The sequence below is a fragment of the Papio anubis genome, chromosome 8 (genome assembly GCF_008728515.1).
Source record: "Papio anubis isolate 15944 chromosome 8, Panubis1.0, whole genome shotgun sequence".
NCBI lineage: Eukaryota > Metazoa > Chordata > Mammalia > Primates > Cercopithecidae > Papio > Papio anubis.
This window is the reverse complement of record NC_044983.1, coordinates 25,876,332-25,900,313: the sequence shown is the minus strand read 5'-3', so window position 1 is coordinate 25,900,313 and position 23,982 is coordinate 25,876,332. Positions and strand designations below refer to the sequence as shown.

Below are 23,982 nucleotides of genomic sequence, written 5' to 3'. Positions count from 1 at the left end.
TGCAAGATTGAGGAAGGAGACTGGCTAGCGCAGGGGAAGTATGGCTGTATTCAGAAACTCTAATATTGGCATCAGGCTCTGTTTCTCTACTTTTCTTATGGTGGCTTCTTTCTGACGTAGGGTCTTCTCTCCTATTCAGGCAAATGGCCACAACAACTCCAGGCTTTCAGTCTTCTAAATTATCAACCCAGAGAAGACAAAGTGCCTCTTTTCTAATACTTCCAGCAAAATTCTGGGAGTGAACACTCTTTGGCTAATTGGTTCAGCCTGGGTAAAAAGCCTGTTCCTGCGATCAAGGTGATATCACTGGTCAGACCTGAGTCACCTGCCCACCCCTGGGGGAAAGTGGTTGGTGAGGTCAGCCCCATTTGAACCATATGAAGTTATTAAAGGTGTTTATCCAAAAGAAAATAGGATTGTTGTTCACACTGGGGCCTGTCAAGGGGTGGGTGGGGAGAGGGAGAGCCTCAGGAAGAACAGCTAATGGATGCTGGGCTTAATACCTAGGTGATGGGTTGATCTGTGCAGCAAACCACCACGGCACATGTTTCCCTATGCAACAAACCTGTACATCCTGCACATGTACCCTGAACTTAAAATAAAAGTTGAAGATAAACAGAAAATAGGCATGCTGTTACTTGAAGAAGAGGGTGTGGATATTCGTAAACTAACACAACAGCTACCTGCTATAGGCAGCGTCTGAGCTGGGTTTGCAGGATGGACAGGATTTAAGCCCAGAGCAATAAAGAACAAGGGAGAAATAAATGGTATATGTGGAAGCCAGGGAGGTGCAGTGTAGATGGTTGAACCAGCAGCCTGGCCCCCCAGGAGGCCCCATGATAGTGAACAGAGAAGCCTTGTGTCCTCCTTGTTTCTTACTAAAATACTTGTTTGTATTATTATTTTTTTTTGTCTTTAAAGTTTGCCTATGTATACATATATATGTGTGTATGTATGTATGTATTTTTTTTAAGAGACAGAGTCTCACCTGTCGCTCAGGCTGGAGTGCAGTGGCACAATCACAGCTCACTGCAGCCTCGACCTCCCAGGCTCAAGCAGTCCTCCCACCTCAGCCTTCTAAGTAACTGGGACTACTACAGGTGTGCGCCTCCACCCCTGGCTAATTTTTCCCTTTTTTGTAGAGAAGGGGTCTCCCTATGTTGCCCAGGCTAATCTCTAACTCCTGGGGTCAAAGAGTCCTCCCACCTCAGCCTCTCAAAGTGCCACACCCAGCAACAATAATTTCTTAACATAATCTAGTAATAAAATCTGCATTCAAATTTCTATGATTTTCTCAAAAAAAAACCACTTTTATTTATAAGTTGGTTTGTTTAATTAAGATTTAAACACAGTTCGCACATTGCAATAAAGATTTAAACACAGTTCGCACATTGCATATGGTTATGTATCTCTTAAGTCCTCTTTTTTCAATAAACTTTTGAGGATTAACTTTAAGTCTCTTTTAATCTTTAACATCCTCTGTTCTCATTTCTCATGTGTTTATTTGTTGAAGAAACTGGATTTTACAGGGTTTGACTGGGCAGCACCTCCCCAGTCATAAAAATTGAGTTGTTTAACATGTTTCTTTCTTTGGAGCTCTTGCCTCTAAACTGAAGATAGTTCTAGAGGCTTGATTACACTTCGGGTAATTTTCTTTTGTGTTCTTTCTTTTTTTGACAAGTCAACTTCATAGGTGGTGGTGTGTACTTTCCATTGCATCATATCAGGGGGCACGTCATGTCTGGTTCTCTTTTTGTTTGTTTGTTTGTTTGTTTTCTTTTTGAGACGGAATGTCGTTCCGTTGCCCAGGCTGGAGCACAGTGGCGTGATCTCGGCTCACTGCAAGCTCCACCTCCCGGGTTCACACCATTCTCCTGCCTCAGCCTCCCGAGTATCTAGGACTACAGGTGCTTGCCACCACACCTGGCTAATTTTTTGATTTTTGGTAGAGACAGGGTTTCACCATGTTAGCCAGGATGGTCTCGATCTCCTGACCTCGTGATCCACCTGCCTCTGCCTCCCAAAGTGCTGGGATTACAGGCGTGAGCCACCGCGCCCGGCCATGTCTGGTTCTTTTAAATGGAATACTTCCACTGCTTCAGCTTTCTGAAAGATGTGGGCATTTTGGGTACATACTATTTATTAGATCTAAAAGTTCCCTTTTATTCCTAGTTTGATAAGACTTTTCAAAAACTGTAAATGGATGCTTAATTTACTAAATGCCCTTTCTGCATCTATTTAGGTATTTTCTTTTCCGCTTTGGATAACAGGATTTTCTGCCCTCATAAATTAAGTTAGGGGATGAGCTCTGTTTTTTCAGTTCTCAGGAAGAGTTTGTGTTGGATTGGAATTTTGACTTCTTTGAGTGTTTTGGTAGAATTTGCTTGTAGGTCTTTCTATGTGGGCCTGGTGTTTTCCTTGTGGGAATATTTAAAACCACTGATTCAATTTCTTGAATGGTTTCAGACCTATTCAGGTTTTTTACTTCTTAAGTCAGTTTCAGTGAGTTATGTTTTCCTATGAATTAGTTTGTTTCATCTAAGTTTTCAAAATTATTGGCATCAAATTTTCATAATATTTCCTTTTAATGTCACCTTTTCCATTGCTAATATTCTGTACTTATGCCTTTTTTCATTTTCTTGATCAATATTGCATAGGGTTTGTTGTTGTTTCCTAAAGAAGAGCGTGTGGAACTTTTGGTTTTCATCATCTTCTCCATTCTAAACTTTCCTTTTCGCTGATTTCTACCCTTTATTATTTCCTTTCTACTTTCTTTGTATGTGTTCTGGTACACTTCTTTAAACTTTCTTCTTTACATTAATTAATTTATTTTTTTTTTAGAGAAGGGTCTCACTATGTTGCCCAGGCTGGGGTGTAGTTACTATTCACAGATGCTATCAGAACTCGCTGCAGCCTCAAATTCCTGGGCTCAAGCAGATCTTCCCGCTTCAACCTCTTGAGTAGCTGGGACTATAGATGACATTGCATCCAGCCAAACTTCTTAAGTTGAATACTTAGTTCATTTTACTTTTTTTTTTTTTTTTTTAAGACACAGCCTTGCTCTGTTGCCCAGGCTGGAGTGCAGTGGCACAATCATAGCCCACTGTAACCTTGAACTCCTCCCTCAGCCTCCCAAGTAGCTGGGACTATGGGTATGTACCGCCATGCCTAGCTAATTATTATTATTTTTTGTAGAGATGGGATCTCCCTATGTTGCACAGGCTGGTCTAGAACTCTGGCCTCAAGTGATCCTCCTGCCTTAGCCTTCCAGAGTGCTGGGATTACAGGCATGGGCCACAGTACCCAGACTTTTGTTTCTAATATAGATGTTCAAGGTTATTAATTTTCTCTCCAGTTGCTGCCTCAGTCACATTCCTGTACTTATTTTCGTTATAAAATAGTTTGAAAATGTTTTCTATATTTATTTAAACTAATTTTTATTGCTTCTTTTTTTGGTTCATGAGCATTAGGAAGTTAATTTCTATTTTTATGACTTTTTTAAAAGTTGAGTTTTACTTTATATTCAGTGAAATGCACAGATCATGTGTGTTGTTTGATAAGTTTTACCAAATGTAGATACCTGTCTAAATCACACATCTATTAACATAGAAACCGTTTTCATGACAGCAAAAACGTATGCTTTTTCTATCAGCTCTTTCTCTTCCCTGCACGACGTGAAGCAAGGACTATTTTTATTTTTAGCATCACAGAATAGCTTTGCCTTTTATAAAATTTAACATAAATGGAATCATACTTTGTGATTCTCTTTATGTCTAGGTTCTTTTCTTCATTACATTGTTTTTGAGTTTTTTCATGTCCTTGCTTATATTTTATTGTCATTCTCCTCCTTCCTGTTTTCTCCTTCTTCCTCCTCTTCCTTGTTCTCCTCCTCCTCTTTCTTCGTAGTGTCACATTTCATGAAAATACCACAATTTACTTACCCATTCTCCTGTTGATGGATATATGGGCTGTTTCCAGTTTGGGGCAAATATGAGTGAAGTTGGTATGAGTGTTTTTGTACAAGTGTTTTTGTAGACTATGTTTTTCTTTCTCTTGGGCAAATACCTAGAAGTGGAAATGCTGAGTCATCTGGTAGATGGGTGTTTACCTTCATAAGAAGCCAAACAGTTTTCCAAAGAAGTTCTACCATTTCATACTCCTACCAGGAAAATCCTAATATGTGACATTTTATGTCTTTAATTTTAATTATTCTAGTGAGTAAAATATTATATTCTAGTTGTTTTTAAATTAGTTTTATGATTTTATAATGTATAGTTTACATACAAAAAAGACACACATATTATTGGGCATAATTTGGCAAGTCTTGACAAATGCACACACCTGTGTGTGTAACCACCACCCTCATCAAGATATAGAACATTTCTCTCACCTCAGAAGATTTCCTTATGCTTCTTTACAGTCAATTACACCCACTTCTGCCCCAGGTTACAATCTCATTTCTACCACTCTATTTTGGTTTTGCCTGTTCTAGAATTTTACATAAATGGAATTACACATGTTGTACCCTTTTTTTGTATGGCTTCTCTCAGCACAATTTTTTTTTGAGATTCATCCATATTTTTGAGTCTAATGTTATTTATTCCTTTTGACTGTGGGTGTGCCACAACTTGTTTATCCATTCTTCTGATGATCGACATTTGTTTTTTTTTCATTTCTGGCTAATTATAAACAAATCTATGAGTATTCTTGTACAATAATTTTTTGGATCTACGTTTTTATTTCTCTTGTGTAAATTCCTAGGATTAGAATGGCTAGACTATATGAAGGTGTTTGTTTAACTTTTCAAGAGACGATCAAACTGTTTTTCAAAGTGGTTATCTATCAATACCTGTGAAAAGAAGGGAAGAGGAAAACCAAAGGAAAAAAACAAAGTGGTTACATAATTTTACATTCCCTATAACAGCGTATGAGAGTTACATCCTTGCCAACACTTGGTATGGTTTTCTTAATTTTAACTCTTCTATTATGAGTGTAGTGGTTTTAATTTGCATTTCCTTTTTGAGACGGAGTCTCGCTTGTCACGCCCAGGCTGGAGTGCAGTGGCCGGATTTCGCTCACTGCAAGCTCCAGCCCCAGGTCTACTACCATTCTCCTGCCTCAGCCTCCCGAAAGTAGCTGGGACTACAGGCGCTTCCGCCACTCACTGCCTCGGGCTAGTTTTTGTATTTTTAGTAGAGACAAGGTTTCACCGTAAGCAGTTGTGATGGTCTCGATCTCCTGACTGCGGATCTGCCCACTTCGCCTCCCAAAGTGCTGGGATTACAGGTTTGAGCCACGGGCACGTCAAAATGAGAAGTGCTAATGTTGACCATCCTTACACATGCTACATATTCTTCTGCGAAGTATCTGTTTAAACCTTTCACCTGTTTTTGTGGACTATCTTCTTCTTATTGAGATGCAAGAGATATTTACATATTGTATTTATAAATTATTTGTCAAATATATTCTCCTAACGTGTAACATACCTTATCATTTACTTAAATAGACCTATTAATAAGCAGATTTTAATTTTGATAAAATACAACTTACCAATTTTTTATGGTTAAGGCTTTTCTTGTTTTAGCTAAGAAATCTTTGTCATTCCAAGTTCATGATAGTATTTTCCTTTATCTAGAGACTCTGTAGTTTTAACTTTTATATTTAGGTCATGATCCACCTCAAATTAATTTTTGTGTATGTGATGAGATAAACATCAAGATGCATTTTTTCCCATATGGATATCCAATTGTTCCAGCACCATTTTTTAAGAATTTTTTCTCCATTCATTTCTTCTGGTGCCTTTGTAAAAATGTAATTGACTATTTATTATTAAATTCATTTCTGACTCTGTTCTGTTCCATTTGACTATCTGCCTATCTTGACATCAATACCACACTGTCTTGATTATAATATCTTTATAGTAACCAGCAATGTGAGTCCTCCAAATTGGTTCTTTTTTTCAAGATATTTTTGTTTTATTTTGCTGTTACTATTATATGTCCTTTGCATTTTCATGTACATTTTATCATCAGCTTCTCAATTTCTACCAAAAAAACAAAAATCAAAACAACACATGCTGGAATTTTGTTTGGGATTACATTGACTATAGATCAATTTGGGTATAGAGATATATCATCCATCAACATGGTATATCTCTCCATTTAGTCTGGCTTTTAAAAATTTCTTTCAGCAATGCTTTTCAAGTTTATATGTAGAGATTTGTTTATTTTATTTTTAAAGACAGGATCTCAGCCTGTTGTCCAGGCTGGAATGAAGTGGCATGATTTTGGCTTACTGGAGCCTTGACATTCTGGCTCAAGCAGTCCTCTTGTCTCAGCCTCCAGAATAGCTGGGGCTACAGGTGCATGCCACCACACCTGGCTATTTTTTCTTTTTTTTTTTTTTAAGAGATGAAGTCTCGCTATGTTGTCAGGCAGGTTGTAAACTCCTGGCCTCAAGTGAGCCTCCTGCCTCAGCTTTCCAAAATTTTGGGATTATGGGAGTGAGCCACTGCACCCAGTCCATATGTAGAGATATTAAACAAATTTTGTCAAATTTGTTACCAAGTATTTTATGTTCTTTGCTGATCATGTAAGTGACAGTTCTTGAATTTCATTTTTAAAATTTTTGTTTAGCTAGTATATATACAATTAACTTATATATTGACCTTGTAGGCTTTGATCAAAGTTTATATTTTATTAAAAGTGAGTTTTTTTGTAAGTTCCTCAGGAATTTCTTTATTTGTAAGTAGAGAAAATTTTACTTCTTCTTTTCCAATATTTATAAGTTATCTTTACTTTACTTGCCTTATTTCACAGGATAGGGCCTCCAGTACAATGCTGGCTGTAAGTGGTGAGAGTCAATACTCTTGCTTTGTTCTTGATTTTGGAGAGAAAGCATTTGGTCTTTCACTTTTAAGTGTGATGTTAATTAAAGGATTTTTTAAAAAGCTTTGCCTAAGTTTAAAGTTTCCTTTGATTCCTAGGTTGCTGAGAGTTTTAATTATAAAATATTAAATTTTAACAATTATTTTTTCTGTAGTTATTGAGATGATAAAATTATTTTTCTCCTTAACGCTGTACATATGATAAACTATATTGATTGATTTTCAAAATGTTAAACTAACCTAGCATTCTTGTGGTAAGCCCCACTTAGCCATGGTACATTATCTTTTTTATGATGACTAAATTTGATTTGGTGGCTGCTAATTCAATTTGTTAAGAATTTTTGCATTTATAATCCTGAGGATTATTTGTCTATGATTTTATTTTTTTGTACCTTACTGGTTTCATACTCTTTTGAAAGAGTTTGTTTACTGTTGGCATTATTTATTTCTTAAATGTTTGAAATAAATCAGTAATAAAACCAACTGGACTTGGAGTTTTCTTTAGGAAAAAGTTTTAAACTACGAATTCAATTTTTTAAATATTAATGGAGTTTTTCTTTTTGTATTAGTTTCTGTAATTTTTATCTTTCAAAGAATTTGCCCATCTCATCTAGGTTATTGAGTTTGATGATATAACCTTGTTCAAAATGTTTCTTTGTTATCCTTCACTGTCTGTTGATTCTATAGTGATGTTCCCTTTTTCATTACTAATATTGTTATTTCTTCCCTTTTTGTCTTGATCAGTTTATGTAGGGGTTTCTTAATTTTATTTATCTTTTCAAAGAAGTAACTTTTGATCGTGTTGGTTTTCCTTATTTTCTTTTTTCTGTTTTATTGATTCTGGCTTTAATATTATTTTCTACCTTCAATTTATTTTGGGTTTAAATTTCTTTTCTCTTTCTATCTTATTAAAGTGGAAACATATATCAGTAAGTTTTAAATCTTTATTTTCTTCTTACTCATTTAAAACTCTAAATTTCCTAAGCATTGCTTTATCTGCATCCAACATATTTTGGTATGTTATGTTTGCAATACTATCCAGTTCAAAATATTTTCTAATTTTCTCTGTGATATTTTTTCTTTCTGATCTATGGTTATTTAGAGGTTTTTATTTTTAATTGCTAAGAACTTGTGGATTAAAAAAAAAAGGAAGACTTCATGAATTTGCATGTCATCCTTGTACAAGGGTCAGGCTAATCTCTGCATCATTCCAGTATTAGTCTATGTGCTGCTGTAACAAGTACTTGTGGATTTTACATGTATCTCTTATTTACTGATTTCTAATTTATTTCCATGTGGAGAGAGTATTATCTGTGCAATTTAAGTCTTTTTGAAATGCATTGAGACTTACATTATGGCTCAGCATATGTTCTATTTTGGTTAATATCTGATGTGCCCTTGAAAATAATGTATGTTCTGGAGTTGTTAGTTATTGTGTTCTGTAAATGTCAATAATGTTAAGATAGTTAACCTAAATATCTAATAGATTTTTTTTAGTCTATTTGACCTATCATTTCCTGAGAGGGTAAATTTTGTTGTTGTTGTTGATACAGGGTTGCTCTAAAAACTATAATATACATTCTTAATTTATCATAGCCTACCTTGCATTAATATTTTTGACTTATCAGAAGTGAATATGATACAAGATATTCCACTTATCCACTTCCCTTTCATTGTGCTACTGTTACTGCTCATTTTACCTTCATATGTCATAAACCCCACAATGATGATTCTCCCTTTAACAACACATGTTTTAGAGAAATTAAGAAATAAAAAAGTGTCTTTATTTTCACCACTACACTAATGAGGAAAGAAAAAGTATTTTATATTCATATACTTACCATTTCTGGCATCTTTCATGGGGGAAGGGGGTGCAGAACCCAACTTTCTAACCGATATAATTCCCTATTTCCTTTCAGCCTGAAGATCTTCCCTTAGCACTTCTTTTTATTGTCTGTGTGTGTGCAGGTCTACTGTTGATGAACTTGCTCAGCTTTTACCTATATAAAAATCTTTTATAGTCCATCTTTGTGCTTTCCATGTCATATTTAAGAAATATTTGCCTAACTGAATAGGGTTTTTTCTGTTGTTTATTTTAGAATTTTTATGGTGTTGCCTTTTACATTTAGGTGTATCCATTTTTAGTTAATTTTATGTGTGTTGTGAGGTAAGAATCAAGGTTCATATCATTTCTATACAGTTGTTCCAGCACCATTTGTTGTGAAGATTATCCTTTCCCCATCAAATTACTTTGGAACCCTTGTTGAAAACTGATTGACAATATGTATGCAGATCCATTTCTAAATTCTCCAATCTGTTTCATTGTCCTATAAGTATCTCTCTGTAAAAACAGTACACTGTCTTGATTATTACAGCTTTATAAGAAGTCTTGAAATTGGGTAGTGTTAGTCTTCCAAGTTGGTTCGTCTTTTAAAGAATTGTTTTGGCTCTCCCAGGTCCTTCGCATTTCCAAACAAACTTTAGAATCAGCTAATCAATTTCTACAAAAAAAAATCTGGATGGAATTTTTCTTAGAATTACATTGAATATATATATATATTGATATGGAGAAAATTCAGATTGTAACAATCTTGAGTCTTTGGTTCATAAACACGGTATATATCTACATTTATTTGGATCTTCCCTAAAATCTTATAGTAATAGTTTTATAATTTTCAGTCTTCTAAATTTGAAGTTATACATCTTTTTCAAATTTATTACCATTCCACATTTTTGATACCATTGTGTTATTGCTTTTTAATTTCAATTTCAAATTCTGCCTTGCTAGTATATGGAAATTAATATTTGTATATTGACCTTGTGTTCTGCAGCCTTGCTTACTCACTCATTACTGCTAGTAGCTTTTTTAGTAAGTTTTGGGGAATTTTTACACAGATAATCAAGCTGTCTTCAAAGATAGTTCGATTTCTTTCTTCATTTTCAATCTAGATACCTTCCTTTTTTCTTTTACTTTCTTTATTGCAATGGTTAGGATCACCAAAGCATGGTTAAATAAAAGTGGTAGAAGCGTACATGTTACCTCCTTTCTGATCTTAGGGAAAACATTAAGTCTTTCACCATTAAGTATAATATTAACTATAACAGTTTTGGGGGATGCCCTTCATCAGACTGAGAAAAGTTCATCCTATTCTTGTTTCTCTGTGAGTTTTTTCTTTCATGTAAAGAAATTTTGAATTTTTTTCAAATGCTTTTTCTGTATATACAGAGATGATTGTATTAGTTTATTTTTACTAATGTGATGAATTACATTTTTATTTATTTATTTTTTGAGATAGAGTCTCACTCTGTAGCCCAAGCTGGAGTGCAGTGGTACGATCTCAGCTTACTGCAATCTCTGCCTCCTGGGCTCAAGTGATTCTCATGCCTCAGCCTCCCAAGTATCTGGAACTATAGCTGTGAGCCACCACACCTGGCTAATTTTTTGTATTTTAGTAGAGACGGGGTTTCACCATGTTGCCCAGGGTGGTCTCGAACTCCTGAGCTCAGGCGATCTGCCTGCCTCAGCCTCCCAAAGTGCTGGGATTACAGGTGTGAGCCACCACATCCGGCCTACATTGATTTTTGAGCATTAAAACAACTACAAGGCTTATCCTGAGATAAATCCCACTTACGATATATTATCCATCTTAAGTATTGCTGCATTTGATTGGCTAAAATTTTGTTTAAAGCTTTTACTTCTATGTTTATGAAGGATATTGGTTTATAATTTCCTTTTCTTATAATGGCTTTATTTTATTGCAATTTGTATCAGGTTTTGCTATTAGGGCAATGCTAGACTCAGAAGAAGTTTGGAAGTGTTTCCTCCTCTTCTATTTTCTGGAAGACTTTGTGTAGAATTTGTATTATTTGTTCCTTAAATGTTTGGCAGAATTCATCAGTGAGCCTATTTGGGTGTGGAGTTGTTTTGTGGGAAGGCTTTTACCTATAAAGTTCATTTATTTCGTAGTTATATTAATAGCAATGGCGCTATCCACATTATTTCTTCTTGAGTGAGCTGTGGTAGTTTGTGTTCTTTAAGAACTTTGTCCATTTGCATGTAAGTTGTCAACTTTATTGACATAAAGTTGTTCATAATATTCTGTTACTATCCTTTTAATATCTAGGATTTGTGGTGATGGTCTCACTCTTGATAATCTCTGTCTTCCCTCTTTTATTTCTGATTAGTCTGACTAAAGACTTACTCATTTGTTGATCCCAATGAATCAGTATTTGGTTTCATGAGTTTTTCTCTATATTTTTCTATTTGCTTTTTCTTTAAATTCTTATCTTTATTATATCTTTTCTTCTGTTTATTTTGGGTTTAATTTGTCCTTCTTATATTAAACTTTAAGGTTAAAGTTTAGGTCATTGATTTGAGAACTTTCTTGTTTTCTAATACAAATGTTTAATCTCATAATTTTCCCTCCATATTCTACTTTAGCTGTATCACAGAAATTTCATATGTTATGTCTTCATTTTCATGAAGTTCAAAATATTTTCTAATTTCACTTGTGATTTTTTTATTTGACTCATGAGCAACTAGAAGTGTGCTATTTCATTTCCAATTATTTGAAAACAGTAGTATTTTTCTGTGCTTATTTCTAATTAAATGCCACGTGGTCATAAAACATACTCTCCGTGATCTGAATTCTTTTACATTTGTTGAGGCTTGTTTCATGGCTCACATCATGTTCTCACTTGGTAAATATTTTATCTGCCCTTGAAAGAATGATCTTCACCCACAGCTGGTGCAGTATTTTTCCCATATTATTAGGTCAGATTGGCCGACAGTTATGTCTTCTATATCCTTACTGATTTTCTGTTTATTTATTCTATCAGTTATTGAGAGAGAGATTCTGTTTTTTGTCTTTGTTACTGTAGTCTAGAATAGTTCTTACTGTAGAACTACAGTGGTTTTACTTTTAAGCTATGGATTTTCTGGTGTCTCAACTGAATGCATGGTGCTGTTTAGTAAGACCTAGCTGGTCAGACCTCCACAATTCCCCACTGCTGTATACCCGTCAGCATCTCTAGTCAGCTCACAGATTTTTGCCCCACAGATTTGAGCTGATACATCACTCAAGGGGAAGTCTGTGCAGATATCTGAGCTCCTTCTGTGCACAGCACAGTACCCCATCCAATTCCAGCTGCCTTGGCAGCCCCAAACTGCAGGCACCGTTTCTTCTTCCCATGAGACCATAGCTCTGTTTGGGTTCCACTTCTCTGTGTGGTAGTTTGGAAAGTGGCCCCAAACAGGAAGCTAAGGTGAATCTGGAACTAGCCTTTTCTGTAGGTAGTACAGTATGGGGCAGCTAGTTACAACTCAATAGCTATTTGTTGAATGAGTGAAGGAATTCAGTGGGATCCACACACTGCCTATTAAGGTTTTAAATGTATCTACGTCTGGAAGAAGGGAAGCCTGTGAAGCTCAAATAATGACGATGATGGATGATGGGGAACAAGCAAGTCCCAAGTTGTAAACTTGGGGAACAAGCTTGTCTGGCGGTTCAGAAGAAGAAGAAACCATCATATTACACATTTGGGTAAAATCATGTGGATATTCCCTTTCTCTCTTTTCCTATGGGGAGCTCTGTTTTATCAAAAGGCAGAGTGTTGGAAACAACAGAGTTGGGTTTGAGCAGTGGTGTCCAAATATTTTAATCACATCCCCCATTAGTAAAATAGAAATTTAAATCATCTTCCTAATATAGGTACATTTATTTATTTATAAATTATTTTCAGGTATCATAATTGGCTAGTGTCTCAAGGCATAATATGCACTTAAGATGATGCTTACCATTAAGGATAGTAAACAAATTCATTCTCAAATTATATTCTTGGTCATCCTGGGCTTTATGGCTGGCTTTATATCATATCCGATTATGTGAAAACAAAGTGTGACTTAGAATAGATGACACACCTTGAGATGTTCTAATATTTAATAGTTTGTTCCTCACTTTAGGGGATTTCATCGGATACCTATGTTGGAGACCTTTGGCTTACGGAAAAGGCCTTAGGGAAGTCAGGGGGCCTGGCTGAGGTCAGCACCTGGCTTCCTTTGAGAAGCTGCCAACTCTCCCAGCCAGAAACACGCTCCTGCTGCCATCTCCTGCACTGCTCTCACTGGTAGTGTTAGGGCAACTGAAACAGGGAAACCCAGCAGCCCTCAGTGTGAAACCTTGTCACAGCTTTGTCACTAGCTGGCTCTGGGACCTTCAGCAAGTTGATTCTGTGGATCTCAGCAATCTCAGATGCAAACACAGGTCTCATCTAATTTCCAATCCCATCTTTCTGTAAGAAGTGGCTCAGTAGAGCGGCTTCTAAAAATCCTGGGTTCAAAACCACTTAACATCTATGTGGCCTTGAGTGAATGAGTTAGCTTTTCTGAGCCTTGTTTTCCGATCTATAAAATGCAAACACACTTTGCTTGTGAAGATTAATTGAGATTATATACATAAATCAATAAAACAGTATTTTTCTATATCTCCTGCACCTGTGGCTCTCAAGTTTTATATGGGGCATCAGAATCTGTGGGAAACTGGGTGAAATAAACGTTCTGCCCCAACCTCCCCACACCCCGTACCGCCCCATTCCTCCCATCCCACTGCATCCCTGATTCTGAATCAGAGTTTCTGGGGTGGAGGCCCACAATCTACATTTATTTATTTATTCATTTATTTAGAGATGGCATCTCACTGTGTTGCCCAGGCTGGAGTACAGTGGTACAATCTCAGCTTACTGCAACCTCTTCTTCCCGGGTTCAAGCAATTCTCCTGCCTTAGCCTCCTGAGTAGCTGGGATTACAGGTGCACACCACCCTGCCCAGCTAATTTTTGTATTTTTAGTAGAGATGGGGTTTCACCATGTTGGCCAGGCTGGTCTTGAACTCCTGACCTCGAGTGATCCACCCGCCATGGCCTCCCAAAGTCCTGGGATTACAGGCATGAGCCATCACACCCAGCCCGGCAATCTACATTTTGAGGGACTCCTGCCTGCTTGAACTGCACCAGTCTGTGTATACCACCTGCCACACCAAGTACAGAGTCTGGCACTTGGAAGTATTCAAAAGAAAACAAAAGGGCAAGACAGGAGAAAGCAAGCAAAACAAAGGGCCTGTGCTCCTGCAGGTCAAACAATCCCCAGCCAGGCTACTCAGCACACCACCCACAAGTCAAGGCTTGCCAGCCCAGCCTAGCCCAGCCCTGCTGGAAAGTTCGCTGTGGTCAGACCATGTTTTTCAGCTCTCTGCTCTCCTCTCCCATGGCTCTGTTTTGACAGGTGTATCCAGGGCTGGCGCAGCAGAAGTTGTCAGTTCAGCCCTGGCTAGGGATGAGTTGGAGGGAGGGCAGAAGGCTTGCCCAGCCCCTTGTCCTGCCTGGGTTGGAGAGGTAGTGAGGTCGCCGGGGTGAAATGAGTGAGCCGGCCTGGGGTTTTTAGAGGCACTCAAAGGACATGGGCCAGGTCTGTGGTTTCCAAAAAGCCCCTGCTCTCCTTAGAAGGAGCCCAGGCAGCCTGGCGCGGTGGCTCACTCCTGTAATCCCAGTACTTTAGGAGGCCAAGGTGGGTGGATCATGAGGTCAAGAGATCAAGACCATCCTGGCCAACATGGTGAAACCCTGTCTCTACTAAAAACACAAAAATTAGCTGGGCATAGTGGCACATGCCTGTAGTCTCAGCTACTCAGGAGGCTGAGGCAGGAGAATCACTTGAACCCAGGAGGCAGAGAGCCAAGATCATGCCACTGCACTCCAGCCTGATGACACAACAAGACTCCATCTCAAAAAAAAAAAAAAAAAAAAAAAGGAGGCCCAGGAGTGACTTCAGGGCTTTGCAAGTCTGGTGGGGATTAAAATCATCCCAATGGTGAAGGCTCGGCTTCTAATCTGGGGACTGAAATTCTACTGGCTGTTACCACTCAATGTGGGTTCAGACTTCACTGGGGCAGGAACACTTCCCAAGAAATATGTGGTAAGAGGCCTCCTGAGGACCCTCACCAATAGGAAAGTAGCCTGAGAACTGGATCTACCACTAGCCAGAGACACCAGACCAGAGTTCCAGCCCCAGATGTGCAGCAAACCCCTCCAACTGCTCTCAGTCCTTGGTTTGTCCCATGAGAAGTAAGACTTGAGCTTCAGACCCCCCCGTCCCCGATCCCTCCCAGCTCTCACAGTTCAGGGAGTGTGAAATGAGACATGCAGGGGCTGGTGTGCTGGCCACTCACCTGCAGAGGAGCACGGAGCACACCCACTGTGGCCCAGGAGGCTCTTCACCCATATAATAAGGACCACCGTGACAATGGCTGACGTTTATGGTGTGTTGAATATGGTCAGGTGCTGCGGACATCTCAGGTGTCAGTAGGGAGGAGGGACCTCATGCTACACACTACAGAGGAAGCGGTGAGGTCCATGTGAGGCAGCCATGTTTGGCCCCATCCTCACTCTCATGCCCTTTTGCTCACTTCCTCAACTAAGCACCAACCCACCAAAAAAAAAAAAACAAACAAACCCAAAAACAAAAAACAGGGCCCCAGGCTTGCACTAGGTCACATCTATTTTGCCAGTAAGTGAAGCTGCTGTGCCGACTCACAGAAGATCCGGCTGTCCTCTTCCGTAATCCGCAGACCCTGCCAAGCCAGGCCCCTTGGGGCAGGTCTGGCCTGGTCTCTGCCTCCTTTCCTGTTCTATCTCCTTGTCTTGGAGACAAAAGCCAGAAGCAGGAGGTGTCACTCACATGTCCAGGCCTGCCCTGTTTTCTAATCTTGTTTTAGCCAAAGAGCTCCAGGGCCAAGCTGCAAGATGCACGGGGCTTACCATTTCCTGCTCTGTTCCTGCTCTCTCCAGGTAATTCCCTCAGACGCTCTTGGTCCTTGGCCAAACTCAGTGTTTCGAAAATGAGGTTAGACCCAACTCCACAGTGAGATCGAATTTCTGGGGGACCCTTGTCACTGGTTCTCCTTCAGAGGCTCACCTGGAGTGCAGCCCTGAAGGCATCATGCCCCCAAGTCAGGCAGAAAGGACTCAAAGACACCTCACTCCTGGAAATAGCTGTTTACTGAGTCAGTAATACTATGCAGCATGGTATTACATATGTGGACAGGAGAGTTACATGGCCATGGGGTGTGTGGTGCAAACCAGTTGCACATCCAGGACAGTCAGGAAGGTGCAGAAAGGCTTTGGGCAGGGAAGGGCTGTTCTCTGGGTCTGTGTTGGGAAGGAGAAACTCTATGCCCTCACCCTGGGTGGGACAGGGGGTCTGAGTCTGTTTGAACATAAAGGCAAAGCAGCTTTAGAGCAAGTGTAGCCAACAGGAGACCTCCACCCTGCGGGGTGACTTCCCAGCGCCCCTCTCTGCCAGTGTGTGCAGGAAGTTGGTGGGTGCCAAGGAGTGATGACACGGGGGGCCTCTGTGGGTGTCCAGGCCCTTCCCACTCCTAGCCCAGCTGGCTGCCCATGAAAAGAGGGCTCGGGCCATTGTGGGTCCTGGTGGGACAATGTCGGCACACAGCTGTGATCAGGAGAGCTGGGTGCGGGAGGTGAGAGCTGCCCTGTTGCAAGGGGTTGGCCCTTCTGCAGCTTGTTCCTCCCCACCACTCCAGCAGAACTCCCTTGGGGAATGGGGCAGGCCAGCCTCAGAGAGAGCAAGGGAGGCAGCTGTGCAGAGAGAACCTTCTGGCCTGCCTCTGTCTCCCATCTCCACTCAGGCCCAGTGTTTCAGGGCCTACAGAGTGCCCCCGTACAGATGAAACTCCTGCTTGGATTCCTTCCGGGCTGCTCCTGAAGGGCAGAGGCAAGGATGAATTGAGGAATTTTCTGGACATGTAAAGAAATAAATGTTGAACTTCTCAGGGGGCGCTGTGTGCAAGGCCAGAGAATGTCGGCCTCGTGGCCCCACTGTGCTGTGACAGACAGGGACAGCTCCCAGGTATGCTGTTCCCTTGCTTGTGGGGAGGGTCTGGGGTTGCCGGGTCCACTTTGCCTCTGGAGTTTTGGCAGTAACGCCCACCCGCAAAGGTTTCCTTGGGGCTTTTTAACCCCGGGGAGCCCTGGGAAACTGCTGGTCAGCATGGGTGCCCAGAGACAGATGTGAGATCTTCCTCCCGAGGTAGCTGCCTCCCTGGCAGGCTCAGTCACAGGAGAGGGGGGTCTTCCTCTGCCCTCTCCTCCTGCCCAGCCAGGGAAACCCAGTTGGCCCACCTGGCCAGCAGAAAAATCTGTGTATGTGCATGTGTATATGTGTGTTTGTGCGCGCGCATGTGTGTGTGTGCATGTGTGCCTGTACACATATGTGTGCATGTGTGCCTGCATGTGTACCGTGCACGTGTGTTTATGTGTGCATGTGTGCCTGCATGTGTACCGTGCACGTGTGTTTATGTGTGCATGTGTGTGTGCATGCATGTGTATGTGTGTATGTGTGCATGTGTGTATGTGTGCATGTGTGTGTGTGCATGCGTTTGTGTGCATGTGTGCATGCATGTGTGAGTAGGGGCTGCTTTCCTATGGTACAGTTACTAAGGGGGAGCCCAAAGCTGCAGGGTCAGCCCTGGGGAACCCCCTCGTTGGAATCAGAGGACCACAACTGTCTGTAGGTGAGCCTTTCTGGGGCCTGGATCTGCTCTGTGCCCCTCCGGCATTCTGTGTGACAGTGTCTCCACCCCAGCCCTCCTCAGTAGAAGCTCTGGCTTCCTGGTGGGCCTGGAGGCCCGGGGACACCAGGGGGACCCTGGATCCCTGGTTCACCCTTAGGCCCCATGGCTCCCCGCTGGCCTGGTGACCCTGTCTTCCCTGCGATGCCCGGTTTTCCCTGAGGCCCTGAGGGCCCTGGAGACCCTGGGGGCCCTTCTGGCCCTGGGGGCCCTATGTCCCCTTTTGGGCCTGGCTGTCCTCTTGGCCCTCCTGTTCCAAAGCTGCCCTTTGAGCCTTTGAGGCCTGGGAACCCTCGAGGGCCAACAGGGCCCCTCTCTCCCACAGGCCCGGCTTCTCCAGGTTGCCCCTGAGGACCCTGGGATCCCGGGGGGCCCAAGCTGCCAGGGTCTCCTTTCGGGCCTCTGCCGCCAACAGGCCCTTTCACGCCCATATCTCCTTTGAGTCCTCTTGGTCCTGGAGGGCCGGGGGCACCTGAGGTTGGAGAGAAGATGGGAGAGGTCAGTCTTTGAGGGGCTCCCCACCCAAGGCTCGCCCACGAGCAGAGCGGGCACGGCGACAGCCTGAGGGCTGGACAAGCCCAGCAGACACTCATTTCTCACTGCAAGGCTTGCCGATAGCTCCACACACACAATAAGGTTAGGGACCGAGGGGCTGGTCAGCTTCAAAAAGGGGCCAAGGTTGTCCAGGATTGCCTGTCCTGCTCTGAGGCCGGTCTGACCTCCTTCTCATGCATGGTCTTTGACCACTGTATTCACCCCTACCCCACCCCCATGACTTCTCAGACATTTGGGAACAGGGTTGGAGTCAGGTCACATGGAGGAGAAAACCAAGAAAGTGCGGCATGAGAAATAGGTGTGTCCCAGTGTGAGTAAGCAGGCACAGTGACAGCCCAGAAAAAGGTGAGTACCTCCAGGAAGCCCACCCTGATCACCCAGCCTCTTCACTGAGCTCTTAAGGCTACTACGTTGTGAGTCTTTTCATTGACACATAGAAAGAGAAGTCACCGCACAGTGAAAGCGAACACTGGATACTATCTGGCGGGCCCTGCTAGACTGTGCAGCCCCAGGAAGATGGCAGGAGCCACGGCTCACATCCCAGCCCTGGACACAGAGAGCCTGGCATGCAGTCAGGAAAACTCAGTATGTGCTTGAAGAGGGTGATTCACCAAGCAGCCGTGGACCCTCCTTCGAGCCTGGCTCTGCATGAGAGCCTGTGGGAGATGCCAAGATGAAGATACGGCCCTTCCTTAAAAAGCCCTGTCTAGCGCCCAGGACAGGGGTCTGATGACCTCACGTCCTTCTGGCTGTGTGGGTCTGAGAGTCTCCACCCCTCATAGCTGTGCCAACCCTGAGGACACAAGGCAGAAAGTGGGCCTCTCGGGGGAAGGGATTCTGCATGCTGGGAGCTGGGAGCCCTCCATTGCCGTATCCAATTCTGTGGCACAGGCCCCTTCATCCTGGCTGATGCTACCTGAGCCCTCTGCTGTGCCCCTCTCTGTTTTCTTCCCAGAGTGTTTCTAAGTGGAGCAGAGTCAGTGAATACGTCCTCTATTATGACCTAAACTGGAAACCAAAGCCCAGACAGAGCCAGCCCCACCAGAGCCAATAAAAACCTTCCAGTCAGTTCCCTGACACCACCTGCCCTTGCCCACTTCCTGCCATGGGGATGTGGCCCTGCATGGCTCACGTGGCCTGCCAGCAGCAAGGCTGAGATTCCATTGTTGAGTTAGCCAATGATGAAGGGTGACCAGCAGCAGTGGCAGCAGCCTGGCCTCAGAGAAGCCGGGAGGCAGGAGCTGCCCTTGGCCTGCAGGAGCTGCCCTTGGCCTGCAGGAGCCCCTGGCAGCTTGGCAGCCAGAGTGCCACGGGCCCAGGCTAACGCCTGCACAGGAGCCACCTCCCTACCCTGGCAGGACCTGCAGGGAACCAGCAGAGCCATAGCGTCTGTCTTCACCCTACCTCTGCTCCTGGCGCCTGGGCCAGCTGCGGTTTGGAAAAGCAGAGAGCCATACAGAGGCAGAGAGGCCCCCCGAAGCTGTCGGTGGTGTGGCAACACTGGCAACACTGTCCTGTTCCAAAACTCAGATTTCATCCACAAGATCGTGTGCTCACTCAGCTTCCAAGGGCCCTGCAGCTCCGTGACCCCTTCTCCTGCCACTCCCTCCTCCCTGTCAGGGTGGGCACTCGCCTCCTCCCTCTGCCCCAACTCCTCCTGGGCTCACTTCTCCCCCAGGGCTGGTCCCCTGCTCCCTGGTACTCCACTCTCTCCACTCTCACCTTCTGGGTGGACAAGTTCACAATCCCCATCTCCAGCCTTGGCTCAGGAAAAGCCTGAGAAGACTTGTTGGGACAAGGACACCCTGCCCTGCACCCACACACAGCTGGGGCCCCCTCACCTTCTTCCAGAACTCCATTCCTTTCTATGCCACCATCTTTGGTGGACAACCTCGCCTCCCTGGTCCCTAAGAACACAGCAGCCAGCTGTGAGGATTTCTTCCTTTTTCAGAGACAGGGTCTTGCTCTGTTGTGGCTGGAATGCAGTGGCACAATCACAGCTCACTGCACCCTTGAACTCCTGGGCCCAAATGATCCTCCAACAGGCACCTGCCACCAGGCCAACTGATTTTTTTATTTTTTTGGCGGAGATGGGGTTTCACTATGTTGCCCAGGCTGGTCTCGAACTCCTGGGCTCAAGTGATTCTTCTGCCTTGGCCTCCCAAAGTTTTGGGATTGCAGGCATGAGCCATCCCAGCTGGCCTATATCTGTGATTTCTAAGGGATTTTATGCCAGCAGCAAAGGAGAAAAAACACTCCCTCCTCCCCAGCAGCCCCCTCCAGCTCCTCTTTCCTGGGAAGCTCTGGGGAGTCTTTCCCTAGGTGTGGAGGCCCAAGCGTCCACATGCTGCTGGTGGATGTCTGTGCAGAAGCCTCAGTCATATCATTCCCTTCATTGCCCGGGAGCTGCAGCCTAGTGTGAGTGGAGGGAGGGGAGGATGCAGGGAGAAGGGTTCCCTCCCTCTCTATATCCACCCCTAAGCCACAGCTGCTGCTGCTGACGCCATCTCTGGGAACCCAGATGGGGGTGGGAGGTGTTCCAGGCAGTGGCTGTGAGAAGATAGAGTGGATGATGTTATTGGGGGCCTGTCTACATCTTGTGGGCCTCCGCGTGGGCTACTGACAGGTGCCTGTGGTGCCGACAGAAGCCTCCCTTGCCGCCTGTGTCACGGCTGGTGGACGGAGCTGCTCGGTGCTGGTGTGCCGTAGTCAGCCCTGCTCACTCTCTGCCTGCTCCGTGCCTTCTCGAATCTCCCACAGGGTGGAGAAGGGAGGGACATGAGAGCACTGACATTTGCCAACTTCGTCAACGGAGTGTCTGCTATGTCCCAGGCAGGAGGCTGTTGCTCCATTTTACAGATGACAGGGCAGGTGCAGCAGTTGGCCACGTGCTGAAGACCACAGCGCTGGGATCAGGATTCTAGTCCAGGCCCGAAAGGCTCTGAGACCCAAGCTCCTTCCCCCATGCTGCTACCTTGGCTCCTGTGTCACTCCCAGCACTGCCGGGGCCTCCAGGCCTGGGTGCTGCCTGGAGGAGGGAGAGGCTGCAATCCTAGGCACTGCCTGGAGGAGGAGGACCCCAGAGCCTTTTTCTAAAGAGTGCTTCGGGGTCCCCACTGACTGAAAAGGGGACTCAGAAGGCTGCCTTCCTTAGGTGAGCAGGGCCCCACCTGCCCTCCAGGCCAGCCATGAGTCATGCAGGCAGAGGACTGACAGCAGGCGTGACCTGGTCTGGCTAGGGAGGAAGTCAACAACTGTAGTTTAGTAGTTAGTGTGGGGGCAAGGAATGTGGCCAGAGACTGACCAAGGACCCTCCAGGCCGGGGTGCCACTGATCTTGCCAGTAACAAGGCAGGGGTGAGGGGCAGAGGAGAGAAGGGCTAGAGGAGGGCTAGTGGCTGCTGTGAGCTGAGGGAAGGCACTTCAGGCCACCAGGGAAGACGGGCAGCAGTGGCTGAGGTGCGTGGGAAGGAGAGGGACCGGCACACCCTGGAGTCCGGTGGAGGGGGGCGGCCATGATTACTCAGGAAGCCACAGACTGTAATCAGGCTCTCCAGGCTCATTAGGGTCCAGCCACAGCTGACCTCACGTCTGGGACCATGGAGTGGCTGGCTCTGTGGTCTGCACTTGGGATAGGGAGGAGGGGGTGGGGTGAGCAGAGTGCCCAGTGTCTTGGGGCATCAGCACTGCCCACCCATGGGAGGGGCAGTGCATGGCCCAGGAGGAACCCACAGTACATCTTATGGTCAGAGGCAACTGGCCGGCTTACAAGGACAGAAGAACATAAAACAAAGGGGTGCCTCTGGAGGGACTGGCCTGGTGCTGTGGGAGGCACATTGGCATGGACATCGGGTGCCCAGTGTTTGAGTCCCAGCTCTCATATTAGCAAAGCGGGTGGCTTGGGCTCAGGCTCCCCTATGCTCCATGAGAATATTGGCCTGGCTCAGGGACTCTCAAACCTGCTTGTTGCCAACTGAGGGCTGTTAAAAACATGCCCATGGGCTTCTACTTCAGCTTACGATGGACTAGTTTATGACAGATTCAACCTCCCACGGAGAACAAACAGAGCGGTTAGAGAAAGAGCAAAACATCCTTCTGGAGGCTTTGGAGGGATACCAAGGGCCAAGGTCCCGGAGAAGAGAGGCCTTGTTGAAGTCAGCCTGACATCTTTTCCTCTCCAGGCATTTGTGGATTTGTGATTGGTTTGGGCAGAGAGGCTTAGAAACCAACAAAAGGCTGCAGCTATTAGGCTGAGAAGCTGAGTGGAGTTTTCAGCAGCATCACAGCGCTGAGAGAACAAAAACTGGGTCAGGGCCACCAAACCCTCTTCATTGTCACCTCCGCAGGTTGCTCCTTGGGCCTGAACAGCAGAATGATGTGACAGTCTGCTTTTTCCTCCTTCACATGTAAACTCCTGAACACTTCCGTGTGGAAGAAGGATGGAGGGTGGTGCTTATAGAACACATTTGCAGATTGAATCCCTTTGTATCTTGCCCATCTTGGGCTTCTACCTTTTGTTCACACTTTCACTTATTTGTTCACTGAGCAAACATTTCTTGTACTTTCCAAGAGCCAAGCACTCTGCTGGGTCCTCGATGAGTAACACAAGGAGCCTAGGTCTCCAAGCAATTTATCATCATAATAATCCTTTATGCAGGGCACCCTTTCATATTTTACAGGAACTTGTTCACACCCATTGTGAACACTGATCCTCACAATTACCCTATGGGATACAGGCAGGAAAGGCATTAATATTTCTATTTGCAGATGAAGAAACTGAGTTCAAAGTGTGGCTGGGTGTGATGGCTCATGCCTGTAATCCCAGCACTTTGGGAGGCCAAAGGTGGGAGGATTGCTTGAGCCCAAGAGTTTGAGACCAGTCTAGGCAACAAAGTGAGATCCTGTCTCTACAAAAAAAAGAAAGAAACTAGCCAAAAGCCCCGCCCCAGGTCATTTAGCTAATAAGTTATGATGGTTTTAGTCTACAATTCCCAAATGATAGTCCTAGCACGGACACTGTCTAGCACAGACACTGAAATTACCCTACAGAGTAGGAGGAGATAAATATTTTATGAGAGGCAAACACTATGAAAGCACCACAGTCTTTCTGTTGAGTAAATGGGGGCTTAGAATTAATTAGAGCTGGAATCTCAGAGATCAGCTGGTCTTACCCCTTCATTTACAAATGAATGAAGCAGAGCCCTGGAGGGATGAAGCGATTCTGCCTAAAGATCCAGAGCACATCAGAAGCCAGGCTTCTTGCCTGTGCAGTCTCAGAGTTCCAACTCTTCCATCAGGACCTAGCACCTTCCACACAGCTCCCGCCACTGCAATCCCTCCCTTTATTCCAGATAGCCGCTCAGCTCCGGCCCAGTGGAGACCTCATTGCCAGCTCCTGTGTCCCAGCCTGTCTGTGCCTGTCTCTGGATGAATGAATGAGTGACCAGGTCCCCAGAGAAAGAGATGTGCATTGTGTCCCTGAAATTTGCTTTCAGATGTGAGAGATTTTACATGTGGTGACTTTAACAACCAGAGAGGGGCTGGCCAATAGACACAATTCAAACAAATGTGCAGACGTTGAACCAAGACTCAGGTATAGCTCAAACAGATGCCCCGTTTTGCTCTCCACGCATGACTAGGACTCCTAGTCATGGAACTCCACGCATGAAAACTCCATGCATGACTAGGACAGCAGCAAATGTAAACTTCCAAGAGTACTATTGGTTACACATAGAAAGGTTCCCCTGTCAATACTTTTGGTGCCATCTCCCTCTTCCCCACTCCCTGCCCAACACCCTATAGCTTAGCAGGACCTGAGCAGAAATGTCTTGTTGGCATCTACAAACTCATGCTCTGGGCATCTCCTTTCCTGGATGGGCACTGGATTGTGTACATTTCAG

At 44.2% G+C, this 23,982-nt stretch overlaps 1 protein-coding gene, 1 long non-coding RNA gene and 1 other non-coding gene across 3 annotated transcripts in view; 1 reads left to right on the top strand and 2 right to left on the bottom strand.

The window, feature by feature from the left end:
* LOC110743922 overlaps nucleotides 1–13,627 on the top strand; it is a 31,163-nt gene extending 17,536 nt beyond the window's left edge. Inside the window, exon 4 of the long non-coding RNA XR_002523737.2 lies at nucleotides 12,849–13,627. This is a non-coding gene — a long non-coding RNA (uncharacterized LOC110743922). The remainder of the gene's footprint in view (nucleotides 1–12,848) is intronic.
* Nucleotides 8,027–8,130, bottom strand: LOC116268710. The gene has a single exon (XR_004175882.1). It is a non-coding gene; the product is annotated as a U6 spliceosomal RNA (small nuclear RNA).
* Nucleotides 13,628–15,918: 2,291 nt separating the features above from the next.
* Nucleotides 15,919–23,982, bottom strand: part of SCARA3 (scavenger receptor class A member 3) — a 37,485-nt gene continuing 29,421 nt past the window's right edge. The window contains exon 6 of the mRNA XM_003902588.4: nucleotides 15,919–18,000. Within this exon, the coding sequence (XP_003902637.1) occupies nucleotides 17,549–18,000 (452 nt within the window). The 3' untranslated portion in view covers nucleotides 15,919–17,548. The remainder of the gene's footprint in view (nucleotides 18,001–23,982) is intronic.